Source organism: Lepisosteus platostomus, chromosome 12, assembly GCF_059453375.1.
Source record: "Lepisosteus platostomus isolate fLepPlt1 chromosome 12, fLepPlt1.hap1, whole genome shotgun sequence".
Taxonomy (NCBI): Eukaryota; Metazoa; Chordata; class Actinopteri; order Semionotiformes; family Lepisosteidae; genus Lepisosteus; species Lepisosteus platostomus.
In genome coordinates this window covers 4,624,355-4,641,545 of record NC_142622.1, presented here as the reverse complement: position 1 = coordinate 4,641,545, position 17,191 = coordinate 4,624,355, and the positions used below count along the sequence as shown (strand labels likewise).

Here is a 17,191-nt window from a genome sequence, read left to right as displayed (position 1 = left end):
TTGCTACTGGAGATGACTGCTTTTAAAGATCCTACAGGTAAAATCAGAAATTGAAAATTGTTTTACTACTATACCTGAAGTGATGATTCTAAATCAGTCATCACACTTTAACTCCTCATTTTTGTACCATATTTTCTAATATGGTACAGGTGGATGCTGCACATTGCTGGTGGTGGAGGGGATCCCCATTACCTGTAAAGCGCTTTGAGTGGAGTGTCCAGAAAAGCGCTATATAAGTGTAAGCAATATTATTATTATTATTATTATTATTATTATTAAAACACCTTAATTGTTTATTTTGTTTAAAAAAATAATGCTGTTTTTTAATAATTAAATTACCAATGGGAAAACTAGGGAATGTGTGTACAGGTGCCGATATGATAAATACAGATAGGGGTGGAATCAAAAGTAATATATTTCAAAGGAAAGAGGTTTTCCCTTGTGCAAAACTCTTCTGGGGGCCAGTTATCAATTGTACAGATTTAAACTCCCATTCTGTTTAAAACTGGACATTCATGATGTTCTAGCTAAAAAAAGCACAAAGGCTCTGCATCCCCCCAGGTGTTGTGGCTTATATACCATAAGACTGTAGTACTGCTTCAGGTCCAGTATGTTTAATGTACTAGGGGAACTGTCCATCAGCTATGGGGGCTGACCGCATCACTACCATTGAACAGAACACACGACACAAGGTGTGACTGCATGAAAAAAAGCTTCCTCACAGTCTTTAGAGCATATTGTAACTTTTCTTTCAGGCAGGAAGACATTTTTATCCACACGAGGAAAACTGCCGTAGCATCATATACAGTACTTAAAAACTTCACACTCTTGGTTAAAAAAAAAATCTGATGATTTTATTCCATTTTTTTTGCTTTTCATAAAAATACAGGTGTAATCAAAATACTAAAAAAAACCAAACATCCTTAAAACATGTTACAATATAGCTGTCACTGTTTTCAATTTTAATACTACCAGTATCTGGTTAAAATGTATTAGTCCACGGCAATTCTGAACACATTTTCACAATAACATGGAAGTATTGAATGCTGTACTGATATATTGTCGGCTCATGCAAAGTCAGCATATACTGTACATGACAAACTCGATATTTTAATTTGTAGAAAAGGCCAGTATAGCGGTGATAAATTACAAATTCTGTGCTTCTGTAAGCTTTCTTTCTTCAGGAATACCATTTACCTACATGGAAGAGAAGGATGTGTTATAAGCTATCCTTTTACATCTGATTGGTAGCCACATGATAAAGACAGCAATTGCATGATGGAATTAAAACAGATATAGACATAAACACAAAGGACACCTAGCAAATCAGAGTCTGTATTGATGTATATGTTCAATCCGATATCTATGATATACTGTATATGAACATATATCAAACACTCTAATTTAGAATACTAAAATCTGGAGCTACTTTCATTGCACTGGCCTTGTATTTTATTTCAAATATAAACATGGTATGAAATCTGTAAATAAAACTAGGGCCGTAGTTTACAATCCTTTCTCTAAAAGCACACTGCAAATAACAAATAAAGCACAGGAATACACATTGAAGACAAATCGTTATACTTGCCTCAAGCCGTCGAAATGTCGACATGCAATAATTACCTCCTTTGATGTTAGCATTAGATAAACAAACGTTTTGTTTAGCATATTAAAAAGCAGTGGAAAAATAAAATTCAGTTCAGTTACAAGGACACTAGAGGGCGATCTACTACTCTTTGATGGTGAGACCCACAAAACAAGTGGTAAGCTACAGTATTCAAATAAGGAAGAAAGCAAAACACTGAAAAACAAGTATAATCAGTTTCTATGTTTAGTCTTTGCTAAGAAAAGGCTTTGGTTTAACTCAGTTAACAGACAGAAAACAGAGTTCCTTTTCCAAAGGATAGAAATGAAACTAAACTCACGAATAGGTCAACTATGATACACTAGTTTCTGTTAGTTTTTTTTTAATTGACAAATTACAAGTAGGTACTCAATATATACTAACCTGAAGGCTGCTGCTGTGGTATTTGAGTCTGATTTTGTAAATTCCTACAAGAGAAAAAAGTGATCATTACATTTATTAATGATGAGAGGTAATCCAACAGATTTTCATGAAATGTCTAGATATGCAAGCCAGGCAGTAAAAAATATTTGGCATAATTCAGCCTTTCCTAGCTGAGAAATGATTTAATACAATGATTTTTCTCAGATGTATTTAAAAGTTTTTACAGTATATATCATAATTAAAATATGTTAGTGAGCAAAATGTCATTTAAATATGAAAACTATAATACAAAGGCGAAAAAAAGTTACAAAGCAGAGGAAGCCATCTGACCTACTTTGTTGCTAGTACCCAACCTCAGTTTTAACTATTGAAAACTGTGACTCCAAGACACCTACAAAATGTGTGCCAGTGCACATGACTTCTAAGACAGGGATCTCCAAGCAGGGCCCTGGAGACCCCAGTCCATCCAGTTAATCTTACAGGCCAGTACATCTGTAAGTTAGTGAGTCAGTGAGTTAGGTACTGTAGGTAGTTATTTATCTATTTTATTATTATTATTAATATTATTATTATTATTATTATTATTATTATTATTATTATTATTATTATAAGATCAAGCATATACTGTAACCTTTTCAGTTATCAGAACTCTGGTCCTTAAGGGCTGAAGAGTCCTGAATGAGCTCTATAAACTTATCTTAACAAATCACCTGTTTAATTAATCACAATGGAATTGTTCTGTATATTGAGAAACCAACAATTTAATGGATGCAAGTTTGCCCGTTATGCCTTCTGGCATGTAGGGGCAGCAACATCCTGTCGCTGTTACTGTAACATTAGTTTTTTACGGGACAGGGTTGTTAGCCTTGTGCCCAACCTCCAACATGGAGGACCTGGTGCCCGATGAGGGACACGAACTCACTACCCTGAGATTATTTACAGCACTGGAGATCCCTGCAAAATTCGATTTTTGGAACACTAGGCTAAGAAAATAAAGGAAAATGGATGAATGTATCTATGTTATAATTTGTTAACACACATAGAGTCTTGTTTACTCTTTCTTCTCAGTTTGGGATATCCGTGAGTATTTGGTTTTGGGGGTGAAACTATTAGAATGCCGTAATATCACTCACGTCTGCGTCTGCATCAGTGGCATGCTGGTGGTCTCATAATTGTCCGGATGCAAGGGTGGCACAATTTCCCCACTGACTGGGTGAAACACTGGCAGAGTCGAGAGAGGCCAAGATATCTCCCGATTCTTGGACATGTTCCGAAGCTCCTTCGAAGACTTCTGAATGGAACTGTGATGGACCAGCTGAATACTGGAAGAAACACCCCAAAATAGTTTTGAGTTGCATGTCTTTCTCTAATAGAACACGTGCACAGTCCAAAATTGTATAAACGCAAAACAAAACACAAAAAAACACATAAAGAAGGTACACTGGTAATTCAGATATCAATGCTATTTATTTTTCTTGATAATCAACAAACCTTTTATTTTGTTTAAAATGGTTAAAAGGCATTATTTGTTATCATTTTGTGTTTAATCTGAGTTAAAGGTGCAAACTCTATACTCCTTTCTCCCTTGCAGTGATATTAATTTATTTGAGTTGAATTGCCCATTTTTTTAAGTCTGCACTTTGAGGCCACAAAAACCTTCTCCCTACTTTAAGCAGCTTCTCACAAGATGAGTCGAACCACACTTAAATGAACGGATGATTCAGATGGATGGAACAAATACTGGATTAGCATGACCAGGCTCTGAGAGATGAAGAGGGGAGAGGATAAAGCTCGAAAAGAAAAAAAAAACTGTCAAACCAAAAAAGAAATAAACAAAAACCACAGGAAAGGAGACACTTACTCTGGTGTTTGCATGTTTCTTTTTTCCCTAGAACAAAACAAAATTAATGAATTAAATACTAGTATTAATAGGTAGGACATCCACACATTAGCTAATGGAGAGCTAGATGGGTCAATGGCTGAAGTGATTAAAAAACGCAGAAAATGGTTTTCTTCTGGCCTCTGGAGGTCTGATGGAGACACACAAGTCACTCATTGACGGTAAGGGAGCGGGCAAAAGAAATCACAAAATAAAAGCTAAAGAAAAAGCACCTGGGGGTGAATCCGTCTACTGTATGTGAAGGATGAATGGCACGTGCATGGACAAATTCAGATGCATGATGAGAGAATGTAACTTGCTGCTTTTGAGATTTATCTCCTTCTTCCCCTCTTTTGTGCTATGATCTGTTTATAGGACTTCAAAGCCTTTTTCTTCCAAAAACCTCTGACAAAAAAGAAACTGGAACACACCCACTGCAGTGTGGTAGAGCTCACTACTTCTGGATAACAGCCCTCATATTAGTATTGAGCTTCTCCCTACCCTGGTATTAGTTTTTAAAAAATTTTACAGAGCATTTGACATATGTTACACTTGACATTAACAACACAAGGTACAGTGTGTTACTTGCTGAAAAACCACTACCTCGTAAATATCTTTACGCCAAGCGGAGTGTTCATACACTTTGGACATTGGGTTTTCATTGATGAGGTTTTGTTAACACTAAAAGCGCACACTTACACTCCTTCTCGTCGGCAGCACATGATATAACCAAGGATGATGAAAAGGACCAGGGCGACAGCAGAGGGCACTGCCAGCGTGACCAGGAAATCAGAGAAATAGTCCCTACTTTTCAGTGAGTCAGAAGGGGGGTTATATTCGCCCATATCAGGTAACACTCCACTGCCAGGGTCTGGCTTTTCTTTACTAACAGAGACCACTTTAGTGATGTCTACCTGTTGAGAGAAGAACAGCACAAGCATTCATACCACATGCATGCAACTGTGTTCCAATTTTTTGTTGTATGATCATACAGAAATATTTTTTGAAGAACCAGCTACATTAATGGTAACAAGAACACAACAGGTGCTGACACACTGCCCAGAAACCTCACCAGAAATTTGGATGAAAACTGAAATCCATTTAGATGTTTTGTGATGCCACCTACAAACAAGGCAAAGCAAAAATCTGTGCAGAACTTTGCCATGTATGGTATTCAATGGTGGCTGAATGTATCCTAGGATTCTTTTCATTTGCAAATCACTGGAACGTAAAACTACATTCTTGCAGTATTTAACAAGCCATCTTGAGACAACAATGTGTCCTGATCAGTGTAACTGACTAATGATTGCATATAGAAATTTTCATCAGGTTTTGTTGTGTGAAAAGTGGAAAAAAAAAAGTTCTGTCAGGGAACTACAGTACTAAAAACTTTTACACGGAGTCAAAACCTGCATGTGAGAGGCTTACCAGTGAGATTTTGCACCAGTCGATGTGAAATTGAGCCCTGAACTTCTTATCACAGCTGATGAGAGGTTCCATCTCCTGGCTGCACCTCAGCTGGTTTTGCGGGGTTTCAACTTCCTTCAGACAGGAAGAGAACGGTACGTCGGCCCCCACCATCACGTACACCCTGCAGTTACAACAGGAACGTTTCAGTTTCAGCCGCCAACAGTGCTTCTCGGTCATCTTCTTATGGGATGTCAGGCCGATGAGTCCTGACATGGTCTAAATTATCAGCAGTTCATTACGTGTTAGCTGTATCTCCCTACTCGTTTATGGAATTTAATCCTTACAAAGCAGGCACACAATGGTATCTGTAGATCCTAACTAAACTCGTGAAGGTTTGTTGGCTGCTGTATATTGACATATATTCATATTACAGAATATATTACCTCACATCTTTTTTCTTTAATTTGTAAAACTATAGTGATTCTAACTGCACTTGAGTTTCCAATTTAAGTAAACATATGGGCAGTTCCGAAGCCTGACAAATGGCAACTAAAAATACTTTTTATCTCATCTTTAAAAATGGATGCTTACAAAGGCTCCCTTATTTCCAGTTTTGATGCCATCTGACACACACCTGGTTTAAACGTGCCTCTATTCCAATCTGACCAGAACTGTCATCAATAATCATATCCCAGCAGAAAAACATGACTACCACCGCAGTGATAGCTGTGTCAGAGTACCTCACTTAAGCCTTCCTCTTGCGCGAATGCATGGATAGATGTTAGGGTCAAGATAAATATCCTGATACTGACACCTTCATATCAGGCGCGCATACCTGAACAGCAGAAGTGTTTTTTCTTTCTGCTTTTCGGTCTCGCCTGTCTGTGAGGCCTTTGTGCCACTCGCCCACTCTGCCAGCCTTACTGCCAATTTATTCATTTCCTTGATCTTACTGTACCCACCCGACTGTTCTGTGCAGTTCCCCTTCATGCAAATGGCTCACATCTGTCTTGTATAAAGCGTGGTTCATTTCCGTTAATAATGATAATAATCTCATGATGAAACCCAGTTATTTCTGGTGTAGAGGCACCAAAAATGTTTGGCCTCTCTTGGAAAATCCGTATTCCTTTCACAGGAGTTTATTTTTGAATTCCTTGATTTTCCCAGTCCCATGCAAAGGGGAGTCATGGGGTCTCCAGTCCGCTGAACACTATGGGAAGCAGAACAAGCTGCTGCTGCTCTGTATGGGCAAGTACAACGATGGCCTAGAGAGCCATTTATTCAGGAGGGCCTTTACTGGAGCAGCCTGACTGAAGGACCTTGCACTCAAAGGTACAACAGCAGTGCCATGCCCAGAAGGTCCAGTCTTCCTATTAAAAAAAGATTTATTACAGCAATAAACCGCTTCTTTTCATTGGGTTTCAGGAGATTTCCATTACTTCATGCCAGCAAATCTCTCCAGCATGCCTTTACTGGGCAATAAGGACATGTTGCCACCACTCACTTTATCCGCTGGGAATAGAAGCTAATGGGTCAAACGGACGGTGCTCATTCTATTCTGCCAGCTAAATGTTTGCAGTAGAAAAAAAAAAACAGAACAAAATGATAACAGCTAAAAGAAAGAAGGATTCTGTTAAGCTATACAAGCAAAGTCTTGGACACTGTCAAGTACAAAGGGTACTTGATATACGGTATCTTCATTTAGAAAAACTGAAAGGGGGAAATAAAGAAACGCCAGAAAGATGCTGCACTGTTTTTAAATTACGCTGCAGAAACGAGAGCCTGATGTTTTCAACACCTCTCCGCACTGCGTCTGCAGCCCATGCTACAGCGCAAGTCTTTCACCTTTCAAGGTAACTCCCACAGCTAATATTTTCATGAACAATTATGCCTGGTTCACTTTGGAATAGCAGCAGAAGCACAAGACATCCTCTGATCTCGACTTGCTAAGATGTGGTCTTAGTAAACAGCAGCTCTTGGAGAACCCATGCAGCGTCGCCTTTGATTTCAAAGCTCACCCTTCCTTCAGGTCATTTATAGGGAGGGGGACTCTGCCTCCCCGGTCCAGAGCTGAAGTGATATTAATGGCATTCAAGCGTTCTGGCTGCCAGACATTTTTCACTGCTCCCAAGAAATCTCCTAGTATCTCACTAGCCAGCATCTCCTCCACGTTCATGTTTTTTATGAAGAACTCTGCTTGATAAGGCAGAGGAAAATCTGGGGAAAAAGAGGAAAGAGTTAAATGAGGTTGTTTTTCTAAAGCAATGAAACAACACCTGAAACTGGACATAGGAAACTTTCTACGACACTTTGAAGCAATAAAACTCACTTTAACATAACACAGTTAAAACAACAGTTTTATGTTAAAAGCCTGAAGCAAACATACTCTATTTCACATAGTTTCACATGAATAACAGAATACAGCATTTCGACTAGATAATTATCTAAGCATTAATTTATTTGTTTTTATATGATTGAGCTGTGATTTTAAATGTATTTGACACAATGAGTACAGAAAGCAGCTGTGCAAGCAAAGTTGTCTGCAAATTCTGTTAAGAAGGATTTGCAGGAAAAATCTGACTTCAGGAATACCAAGCCATGCAAAAATTCTTTGAAAGTGAAAACGATATAACTTCACTGTCATTCAGTCAGATGAGAGCAAAGGTTGATTATTTGCTACTGACACCGCTGTTGACAGCAGTCATTGCTAGTTTGGCACAGCTCATCTTATGGCAGTGCTGAGCCTGCATGCTGGCCTTCTGTGTCTGGAAATCTCCCGCTTGCTCGTCAACCTTGAGTTAACTGCTTTGGCCTGAAAGAAATGAAAGTCGGGCTGTCGTCCCCAAGTGCCACCTGAGGAAGCCTGGAAACTCACAAACTTGAGCGGTCTGTGTGCTTTTTGTCTTCTTCATGCGCTCTCAAGTTGCTGTGCTTACCATCAGCTGAAATGATGTTAATAACAAGGTTGTGCCGGGCCGTTTCGAAGGTTCGTCTGTTGTAGGCGGTAATCTGCAATGCACCCAAAAGGGGGAAAGTTCAAACCATGAGCAGAGGAGCTTAGAAAAATACCTCAGTGGAATAATGCAACTTCACTGGAACCACACAAGCACACAGCACTGAGGCATATAATTGTGCGTCCATGGAAACAAAAGAACAGCCAGAGTGAAGTCTCTAAGACATGATTACAGCTGCATAGACAAGCCAGTTTCTATTCATCTTTTTATCCCTGGCTTCCTTCAAAAAATATAGACGATATCCTCAGATTAATGAAGTTAATCATAACAACATCAGCTCCACGGGCCTTCTCTCTTTGATTACTTGTGTTATCTCCTTATGTTCGTTTTATTTCTATAAGTCATCGGGGTTCACAAATCTGGACACAATGAAACTAAATACAACGGACTGTGCACAGTACTGGCAGAATAGGCAGCAGTATACAGTAAGTCTGCCAAACACAGTAGCCCTAATCATCATGACAGAGCAGTCTTCAGATGTTACTGTGTAAATGTGAGGAGGTCACCAGCAGGTCATTTCTACCCGAAGAGTCTGACTTTGTTCAAAAGTCTCATATACATTTAGGAAATACAAGGAGATATGACATACTCATCCTCTCTGTGGTTAGGAGACGCTGTAGGACTGCATCCTGAGAAACTACTGTATTAGTAATGTTATTGCAAACTATAATAATTGAGTGGTTTTGTCTAGCATGTACCTCAATAACAGTTGCTTTGCCCACATGATCGGCAGTTGGAGACCCATACAGGACACCGTCACTGAAAGGAGTTCTCTGAATGTAACGCAGCCACCCAGGTCTGTCTGGATAGCCCATTAAATTTGTATTAAATGTGATTGGATCATTGCTGGCATCCCCTGTGCACATAACAGAAACATAATCAATTCAAAACATCAAGCAACATTCAAATGATTTGTGTATATTGTAAGAGTGTGGTAGGGTAAGACAAGAACTGTCCTCCTACAATATTCAAACTCAAAAGCTACAAAATGCGTGTTATTAGTATTGGAATTTGGAATGGAATTGGAATGTTCATGTGTTAGCCATCTTTTAGCATCTGACTTAAAGGGGAACTGCAGTCCCAATTTTTAAGGCTGGTTATTATTAAGTCTTGGTAACAAAATAAAATCACTGACATTCTAGCAACAATTTACAAATTTCGAATTAAGCACAAAACTGTGAACGTTGTGAAAGTCACCGTGTTGTCACAAGCCCCTAGTCTCGCCACGGGTGAGAGTGAGAGTTCCCACGAACTGCTATGTGATGCGGCCCTTCCTGCTCACTAGTTTCCATAATGACTCATGTACTGTGATGTATCAGCAAATAATCACAGGTGGTGCAGCAGACATTTCACCGCAGAAATGTTCCACTGTGATCTGCATCCAGAGTTAACAAGTAAGTAGTATTTGTCAACCAAACTGTTTCAAAGTCGAGAGCGATGTTTCTATCGGATTAAAAGAGATGTATTCACAAGCCTGCTTGTTTACAATAAGGCCACTACAACTCACCGGAAGATTTATTGCCTCATTCTGAATCACAGAATATGGCGCTGCGCATACCTGGAAATTTCAGCTATTTTGTGTTGTAAATTGGAGGTTTTATACATTACAATGTACATTTTACTTTTACTGTGGTTTGAATTGCACTCATCAATACTGATGCTTCCTAAACCAAAATATAAAAAAAGCATTGCAGTTCCCCTTTAAAACTGGTATTGGTAATCTGACTCACAATTGCATACTTTTGTGAAATTTCACTTCTTGGTGAAATATTTGAAAACAGTGAGATTTATGGGAGATGTAAATTCTATAAAGGACTCATCTGACTGCAGTCTCCCCTTAACTGTTTATAATGCAGTCAAGAGCAATTAAGAGAGAAACATGACATTTAAAATAAAATGTCAAGTTGCATTTTGTAATTCCCATAGTAAAAAGGATATACGACGGGCTTTATAATTCCCAGTTTATAAATCAAGAATTCTCTTCTCAAAGACATTAGATCTTTATGAAACTCAAAAAAGTATTTAATATTTAAATTTCTACTATCAATTTGCATGGTTGGATACAAGTAATTTGACTCAGTTTAGCAAAATGTACCCTCCAGGTGTTTGACCAAGGAGTACTGAATAAATCCTGCCGTTGTAAATGTCAGCCTGAAGCTTTCTTATTTCCACTCATCAGTCACGGAAGAAAAATCCGGTGCCTGAAAGCAGTTTTCCATTGAATAGAAGGAAGAAGCCTCTGGCAACTGGCCACCAAGCCCTGGGATTACGAGTTTACAATCGGCACTTGGTTGAAAGATGATATTTAATGCAGCCCTAAGTCAGGGCAATAAAGGTATCTTTATAAGGCGCTGACATTTAAAAATAAATAAGGACGTAATGTCACATATTCACTGCAGTGTTAACAACAGCATACCCGGCTTTGGGTAAGGAGGAAATTCCCCCTTAAAATACTCTCTTTCCAAGACGTGTACAAAGAGCACTCCGGCGGAAGGATAGACATTCCGGTCTGCATGCGCCCGGGAGAGGATAGTGAAAACTGCAGCAGGAAGACAAGGAGACAGACAGAGAGAAGGAATAAGGTCGGTCATGCATGAGGCAACAGTGTCGCTGCAAGGCGCACCAGCGCCACCGTCCCAGGACGACAGGGAAAGAACCACGGACTTCGGATTTCCAAACACAATGTGCGTCTGAAACGCGTTCTTCTCCAAAGATACTTTCTTGAAAACAAATGAATGCTTCTGTGTGGAACGCTGGGTCTTCCTATACAGTAAATGCAATGCAGGGCACATTAAATAAACTAAGAGCAGCAGGCTGCAGCCCTGGGAAACAGGGGGGTGTTGTGTACAGCTGTCGGAGGTGCCGTCTGTGTGGAGCGTACATGTTCTCCCCAGGTTTTTTTTTTTAAGATATACAATTTCTTGTATTAGGAATTTTGTCTTTTTCACATACCCCAGCCTGCTCTCCATGAGACACACAGACAGGGAGAGAAGCTTGGGGTCAGAGCACAGGGTCAGCCTTTTATACGGTGCCCCTGGAGCAGTTGGGGTGAAGGGCCTTGCTCAGAGGCCTAATGGAGTAGGATTCCTCTGCCGGCCGCGGGATACGAACCGGCAACCTTCCAGCCACAGGCGCAGATCCTGAGCCACAGAGCCACCGGTTTCCAAAAACATACAGTACTGGGAAGGTCAGCTGGAATCTCTATATTGTCCCTCTGTGTGATGTTTTCAAATGATTAAATGACAAAGTAGACAAGACAAGACAAACATTTCTTGTTTTTCATATATTTGTGTAGTTCAGTTCTTGAGTACTGTAATCTTTAACAACCCTTGAGCTCCTTTTACAAACATGGCATGTGCTAAGAGCAGCAGCAGTATGGTGATGTACTGAAAATTAAAGCCTAAGCTGATTTAAAACAAAATGCAATAATGTCTCCACAGACAGTTTCAAGACACAGAATTAAAATAAATATAATGCACATCAACATGACATTAAAACTAAACCAATCAAATAGCCCTGCTAGATCAGAAGCCATATGGCCACCTTGTGTGTTCGGGTTTTATACTGTAGTCCAATCACTCCCACTTGTATTAATGGGATGAACTAAAACCGATTAAACAAGGGACAAGAGGAAGATTAGGTTGTCTTTGGCACAGTACAATTAAGTAACTGTGCTGCTTCTGATGCACCAATATTCACAGCAACAGTGTTGCTTTGTAGCAAAATGTAAATGGCCATTGTAAATCTACAAAAACAGGTACATGATAGTCTCTGTTCAACTTTAAAGTAGAATAGTTTTATTTTCATTCTAACACTCGATTTAGTCTTCAATGTTAATATAACTATCACTACACATTTGAACCATTTCCTAAGGAGCAAGAATGTTTTACAGTGAGTAGGCAAATTCTTATTAGTCTATATTTCATCATAAGTAACACTTCCACAAATCACTCATCTGTACAATCTTGCTGGTACTAATTTCTAACTAACGTCTAAATGACACATGTCATTTACAGCACACAGTTGAAGCTTAATGAGCTTCCTCTTCCTCATCAACAGAGGAATTGCTTGTGATACTAAGGAGGAAGAAGCAGGGGTCTTTCAACGAACAAACAAGTCTTCAACGCTACAGTTCAAAATACAGGCTCAAAAACCCGAAAGCACATCTCCTAGGAAAAAATGAGATTTGCAGTTTCAACATATACTCTGAATTCATAATAGATGGAGTGTAATGAATTTAGAGAGCAGCAATGACTGTTAATCTAGTACAACAGATTCCGAAGGCCTCACTATGGATCACTAATCACAGAGCAGATGGCATTCTGCGTTAAACATGCTCCCTGCTGAGATACTCGTTCAACAAAGATCACCAGCAAAGCTAGTATATGTGGTCTCAACACATGCCACTGAGGTGCATAACCTTATCCGCTCGGCTTAAGAAGCTTAAATGGTCGATTTAAAGCCGCCCTGGTGATGAACAACCTTTCATGTATTAACCATTAAAAGTTAATGTGAAACTCCTTAATTTGCAAATTGAAAGGCTTGGTTACACAGATTTGATTTACGTGTTTAGTACAGGTCGGTGGCTGTTTTGCGGGGTAAATGTATAACCAGTGTTCCATATTTATAGACTTTCGACAAGAAACTGCATTTTCGGGGAAGTAATGTGCAGTCACACAGCAGTTTGGAATCAGCAGAAAATTGGCTGTAAAAGGGCCGCAGGTTCAGCTGAGATGGGTCCATGCCTGAACCACATTCCCAGAATACTGTGGGGAATTAGCTGCTACCCTCACTCACCTGGCCAGTTCTGAAAATCAGGAATCGGGGGACTTCTAGGGTTGTTCTATCTGCTATTTGGAGAAAGAGGGCAGGTACTGTCTAGTGCAAACTTTCTCACAGAGGAAATGAACTGCATGAGGTTTGTGAAATTTGGAAACGGTTCTGTGTATTGCTCAGCTGCTCAGCGACGTTAGTGAGGGACTGGCTGAAGGGCAGCTAGGCTTTTCTTTCTTTGCAGTTTTATTTTCCCACACTACAAATAAACGGCACTGCTTTCTACCTGAGAGCTGTTTGTCTTAGACTTCCCTCCCCTTTAGAAGATGACTTGCGATGGCCCCTCTAAATCTCTGAATGTCACATTCTGGCGGAGGATGAGGGAATAGCTTCCGGTCTTGTGGAAAAGTGCACTTTTGAGACCATCTGGTGAAACTGTGCAGGACTGTTTCGCAAAGCAAAACAAAAGCCCCCATCCACTTTATGCTTCTGCCTAGACTTCAAGAGCCTCACTATCAATAGTGCTGGCCAGCTAAACTGCTTACTGGCTTCTCAAATGACAAACACACAAGCTTCTCTGAGACTAATACAGAAGCTCTTTGATATTTCACAAATCACACATAGTTCTTGATTTTTCACTCACTTCCTCAGACGTCATGCTAGGTAGGTTTTTATGCCACACAGGATCTCCCCACCATCCCTAGACTGCAGATAAAAGCTTTCATGGTCAGTCTAATTACTATTTTTGTAATTATACATTACCTGACCAATCATCTTCTCAGAACTGGTCAGGTGACTGAGGACAGCAGTTCATTCCAGACAGCATTCTGGGGAATGTAGTTGACAGGTAGACCTCCATCTTGTCTGAACCCACTGGCCTCTTACAGGACCCATTTCATCTACCGCAGAAATGTAAACTCACCGGGGTGACTTGCAGCCAGGCAGCAACTATTCTGCACCACCAGCTCTACTGCACAGCAGACCAGCTAGAGAAGCGGAAAACTGCTTCACCCATTAAACTGATGGGTGTCTTTTAGGGAGGGCAGAGTGTGCAAGCCAAGAGTGGTATTTAGCCAAGACCACTTCTACCCTTTCAAATGGCAATACGGGACTCATAATGGTTAAGTAGTCAGGACTTCAACTTAATGTTCTATCTGAAGGGTCAACACGTCTTACAGGACAGTGTCCCTGGCCATTATGGGGACTTCCTTCTGAAATTCAGCAGCAGCCATATCACCCTGCAACTCACAACTGGCAACCCACTGAAGCTAAGTGGGTGTGAGCCTGGTCAGTACCTGGATGGGAGACCTCCTGGGAAAAACTATTGTTGCTGCTGGTGTTAGTGAGGCCAGCAGGGGGCGCTCACCCTGCAGTCCATGTGGGTCCTAATGCCCCAGTATAGTGATGGGGACACTATACTGTAAACAGGCGCCGTCCTTCAGATGAGATGTAAAACCGAGGTCCTGACTCTCTGTGGTCATTAAAAATCCCAGGGTGTTTCTCGAAAAGAGTAGGGGTGTAACCCTGGCGTCCTGGCCAAATTTCCCATTGGCCCTTACCCCTCTATGAATTGGCTACATTACTCTGCTCTCCTCCCCACTGATCGCTGATGTGTGGTGAGCGTTCTGGCGCACTATGGCTGCTGTCACATCATCCAGGTGGATGCTGCACATTGGTGGTGGTGGAGGGGAGACCCCATTACCTTTAAAGCGCTTTGAGTGGAGTGTCCAGAAAAGTGCTATATAAGTATAAGCAATTATTATTATTATTATTATTATTATTATTATTATTATTTATTATATTATAATAATAATAATTATTATTATTATTATATTATTATTATTCAGATCTAAAGGGAGTAGTGCCACCTACTGGTCTACCCACACACACCCAGGAGCAGCATGGTTTTCCTTCAAGTTCTCCCATCCCAGTGCTGACCAGGCCCCGCCTTGCTGAGCTTCTAAGGTCCGATAAGATTAGGTTAGAATGTAGCAACACTGCTCTAAAAATCTTTTTAAACTATATTTTAAAATATTAAAACACACTTCATCCCTAATTTGGACAAGTTAAATATTACTGGAAATTGTAAGGTGAACGTGAGAATTTAAATTTTATATGGACATGTAGAACCAGATAATGTTTTACTTGCATGTACCTTCACATATTATTCCCTCTTAAGGTATAAAAACTGTAAATTGGTCATAATTAAAACCAAAAGGTGCACCATGCAACGTGTCGTGAGTCATACTTAAGTGCTTCTGCTCAAGGAATTGGCAACATTCGGCCATAATGTGGTCTGTGGAACGAGTCTCCACCCATCAGTTACATCCCTACTTTATGTAATCCTGCACCCAGACTTCAAAACCAAAGAAATATAAAGTACAGTGCATCACATCATCACAAGGCACTCCCAGAAAAGACTTCCTTCCTACAGGGAAATGTAATGTTTTCTCTAACAACAGTAGCTGTCATACTATCATATCATCATTACTATTTTTTCCATCTCTACCAAGGCTACAGAAAAAATAAAATAAAACCAGAGTGTGCATTGCGTGCCACTCAAGTTTATCACCAACAAGTACAGAAGTCTAACCAGGCTAACTCAAACTGTGAACTGCACAGACAAAAGAAAACATGTACTGCATATAGCATATAAACCTATTTTTTCATAGGCCTGTGTGAGATGATCCTCGTTGTATCAATGTACTGTACGTTTTAATTCGTTGAAATGTACTGTATAAGGTCAGATACTCAAAGACGTTATATTGTACAGTACCGTATGTGACTTTAAAAAAAAAAGTATGGATTCCCCATTAAACGCATAGTGTAGAATACAACCTTCAGTACATGACTAAGAATTAAATCAGAATACAAAGCAATAAGAAGGTATTAATTGGCGAGGATTAATTGGCCGGAGGGTTAAGACAGGAGGGGCAGCTGAAGGGGCTGGTAACGCGAGGGCGTGTTGTTAGGCTGCGGGGGTACCGAGCTGCGTGCCGGGGCGCATTCCCACTCACCGTTCGTGCGGACAGCGGCTCTCTGTCTGTTGATGAAATAACTGTGGATTTGACTATTCCTCCATGCTACGGCTTCACTTTTGACATCAGCAGAGCTTACTAAATAAGCTTTTGTTTTCAACATAAAACATGAGATAAAACAATCAACATTCCTGGGCATTGCTGTCAATGGATTATCACACTCCGTACTGTAGTACTGTACGTGTAGTATTGTCATTTTTACAACACCATTACTTAATGCAGACTGTTAAATGTTTCTAAGCAAACTAGCTTTGTCGTACCCGCATAATGAACAGAAATCAACGCTGTTTAAGCAAACCTTCAGCTATAGTAGGCCTTGTCTCCTAAACTGTGGAGAGCAGCAGTCGCCTGTACTAAAACTGTCTTACAATAGCTCTGTAAATGCTAAAATGAAACACCCTCTATGTACGGCAATATATAACCATAACACATAGAGTGTACAATAGCGACAATCCGAAACATACAAGGTTGCTTTTAAAAGTACTTAATGTTTTTTTTTTAACTTAGAGTGTTCTTAAACCCACAAAAATGGTCGTTTTCCATTGCGGTCTGCTTAACTGAAAAATTAAAAGGTGAAGATGCCTTCCGAAAAAATAACGAAGCACAGCAGAGAGTCTGTGTGAAATAATACTCGATACATACCGACGGACAGGCAGATGAAGCACCCGACAGAGCGCATCGTGTTTTGCTGTAAATTTCACGAGTATTTCTGGTCAATCGCTGGCGATCTCTCCAGTTTGACAGCTCCAGCATCCCCTCTCCCAGCGCATTCCTCTTTCTCCCCTCTCCCAGCGCATTGTGGGAGCTCGCTGCGCTCTGGTTGGTTGGAACATCTGGCGCAGATGCTGGAAAATTAGATGCTGTCTTTGGGAGGAAACAGAGTCCCGTGCCAGAAGCGTGTAAAACTCGCCTTGAGCTGGGCTTGGTGGCCGATTTCTGCGTGGAATAAAGACGTTTCACATTCTTATTAAAAACGTGTCTCGCTCAGTATCAAAACTATAAAGTGAACCGTTACAAGCAAGCCCCTGGGGCATCAAAGCACGATGAGGATTCAACACGGTTGTTGCCT

The 17,191-nt window shown here is 40.3% G+C and overlaps 1 protein-coding gene across 6 annotated transcripts; it reads right to left on the bottom strand.

Moving 5' to 3' along the window:
• Positions 1-832: 832 nt before the first annotated feature.
• Positions 833-16,936, bottom strand: sgce (sarcoglycan, epsilon). Of its 6 annotated transcripts, XM_088600523.1 has the most exons (13): positions 16,765-16,936; positions 16,102-16,209; positions 10,728-10,850; positions 9,010-9,167; positions 8,234-8,306; positions 7,316-7,514; positions 5,316-5,478; positions 4,587-4,801; positions 3,870-3,896; positions 3,142-3,330; positions 2,009-2,052; positions 1,589-1,626; positions 833-1,197 (listed from the first exon to the last, which is right to left on the bottom strand). In XM_088600523.1, exons 1-13 carry the CDS (start codon positions 16,799-16,801, stop codon positions 1,147-1,149), a joined length of 1,425 nt encoding a protein of 474 aa, XP_088456649.1. In that variant the 5' UTR covers positions 16,802-16,936; the 3' UTR covers positions 833-1,146. The 6 variants fall into 6 exon arrangements, with proteins under 6 accessions (XP_088456649.1, XP_088456650.1, XP_088456651.1 ...); XM_088600524.1 differs by lacking the exon at positions 3,870-3,896; XM_088600525.1 differs by lacking the exon at positions 1,589-1,626 and having other exon boundaries at positions 16,765-16,935.
• Positions 16,937-17,191: the final 255 nt, after the last annotated feature.

Excerpts from the sequence above, each read along its gene's own strand:
- sgce (XM_088600523.1), bottom strand. The coding sequence starts at position 16,801 with ATGCGCTCTGTCGGGTGCTTCATCTGCCTGTCCGTCG. Across the intron at positions 7,515-8,233 it reads TAACATCATTTCAGCTGATG|ATTTTCCTCTGCCTTATCAA; the intron begins GTAAGCACAGCA and ends CTTTTTCCCCAG. Across the intron at positions 3,331-3,869 it reads AGAAACATGCAAACACCAGA|TATTCAGCTGGTCCATCACA; the intron begins GTAAGTGTCTCC and ends TGTTTCTTCCAG.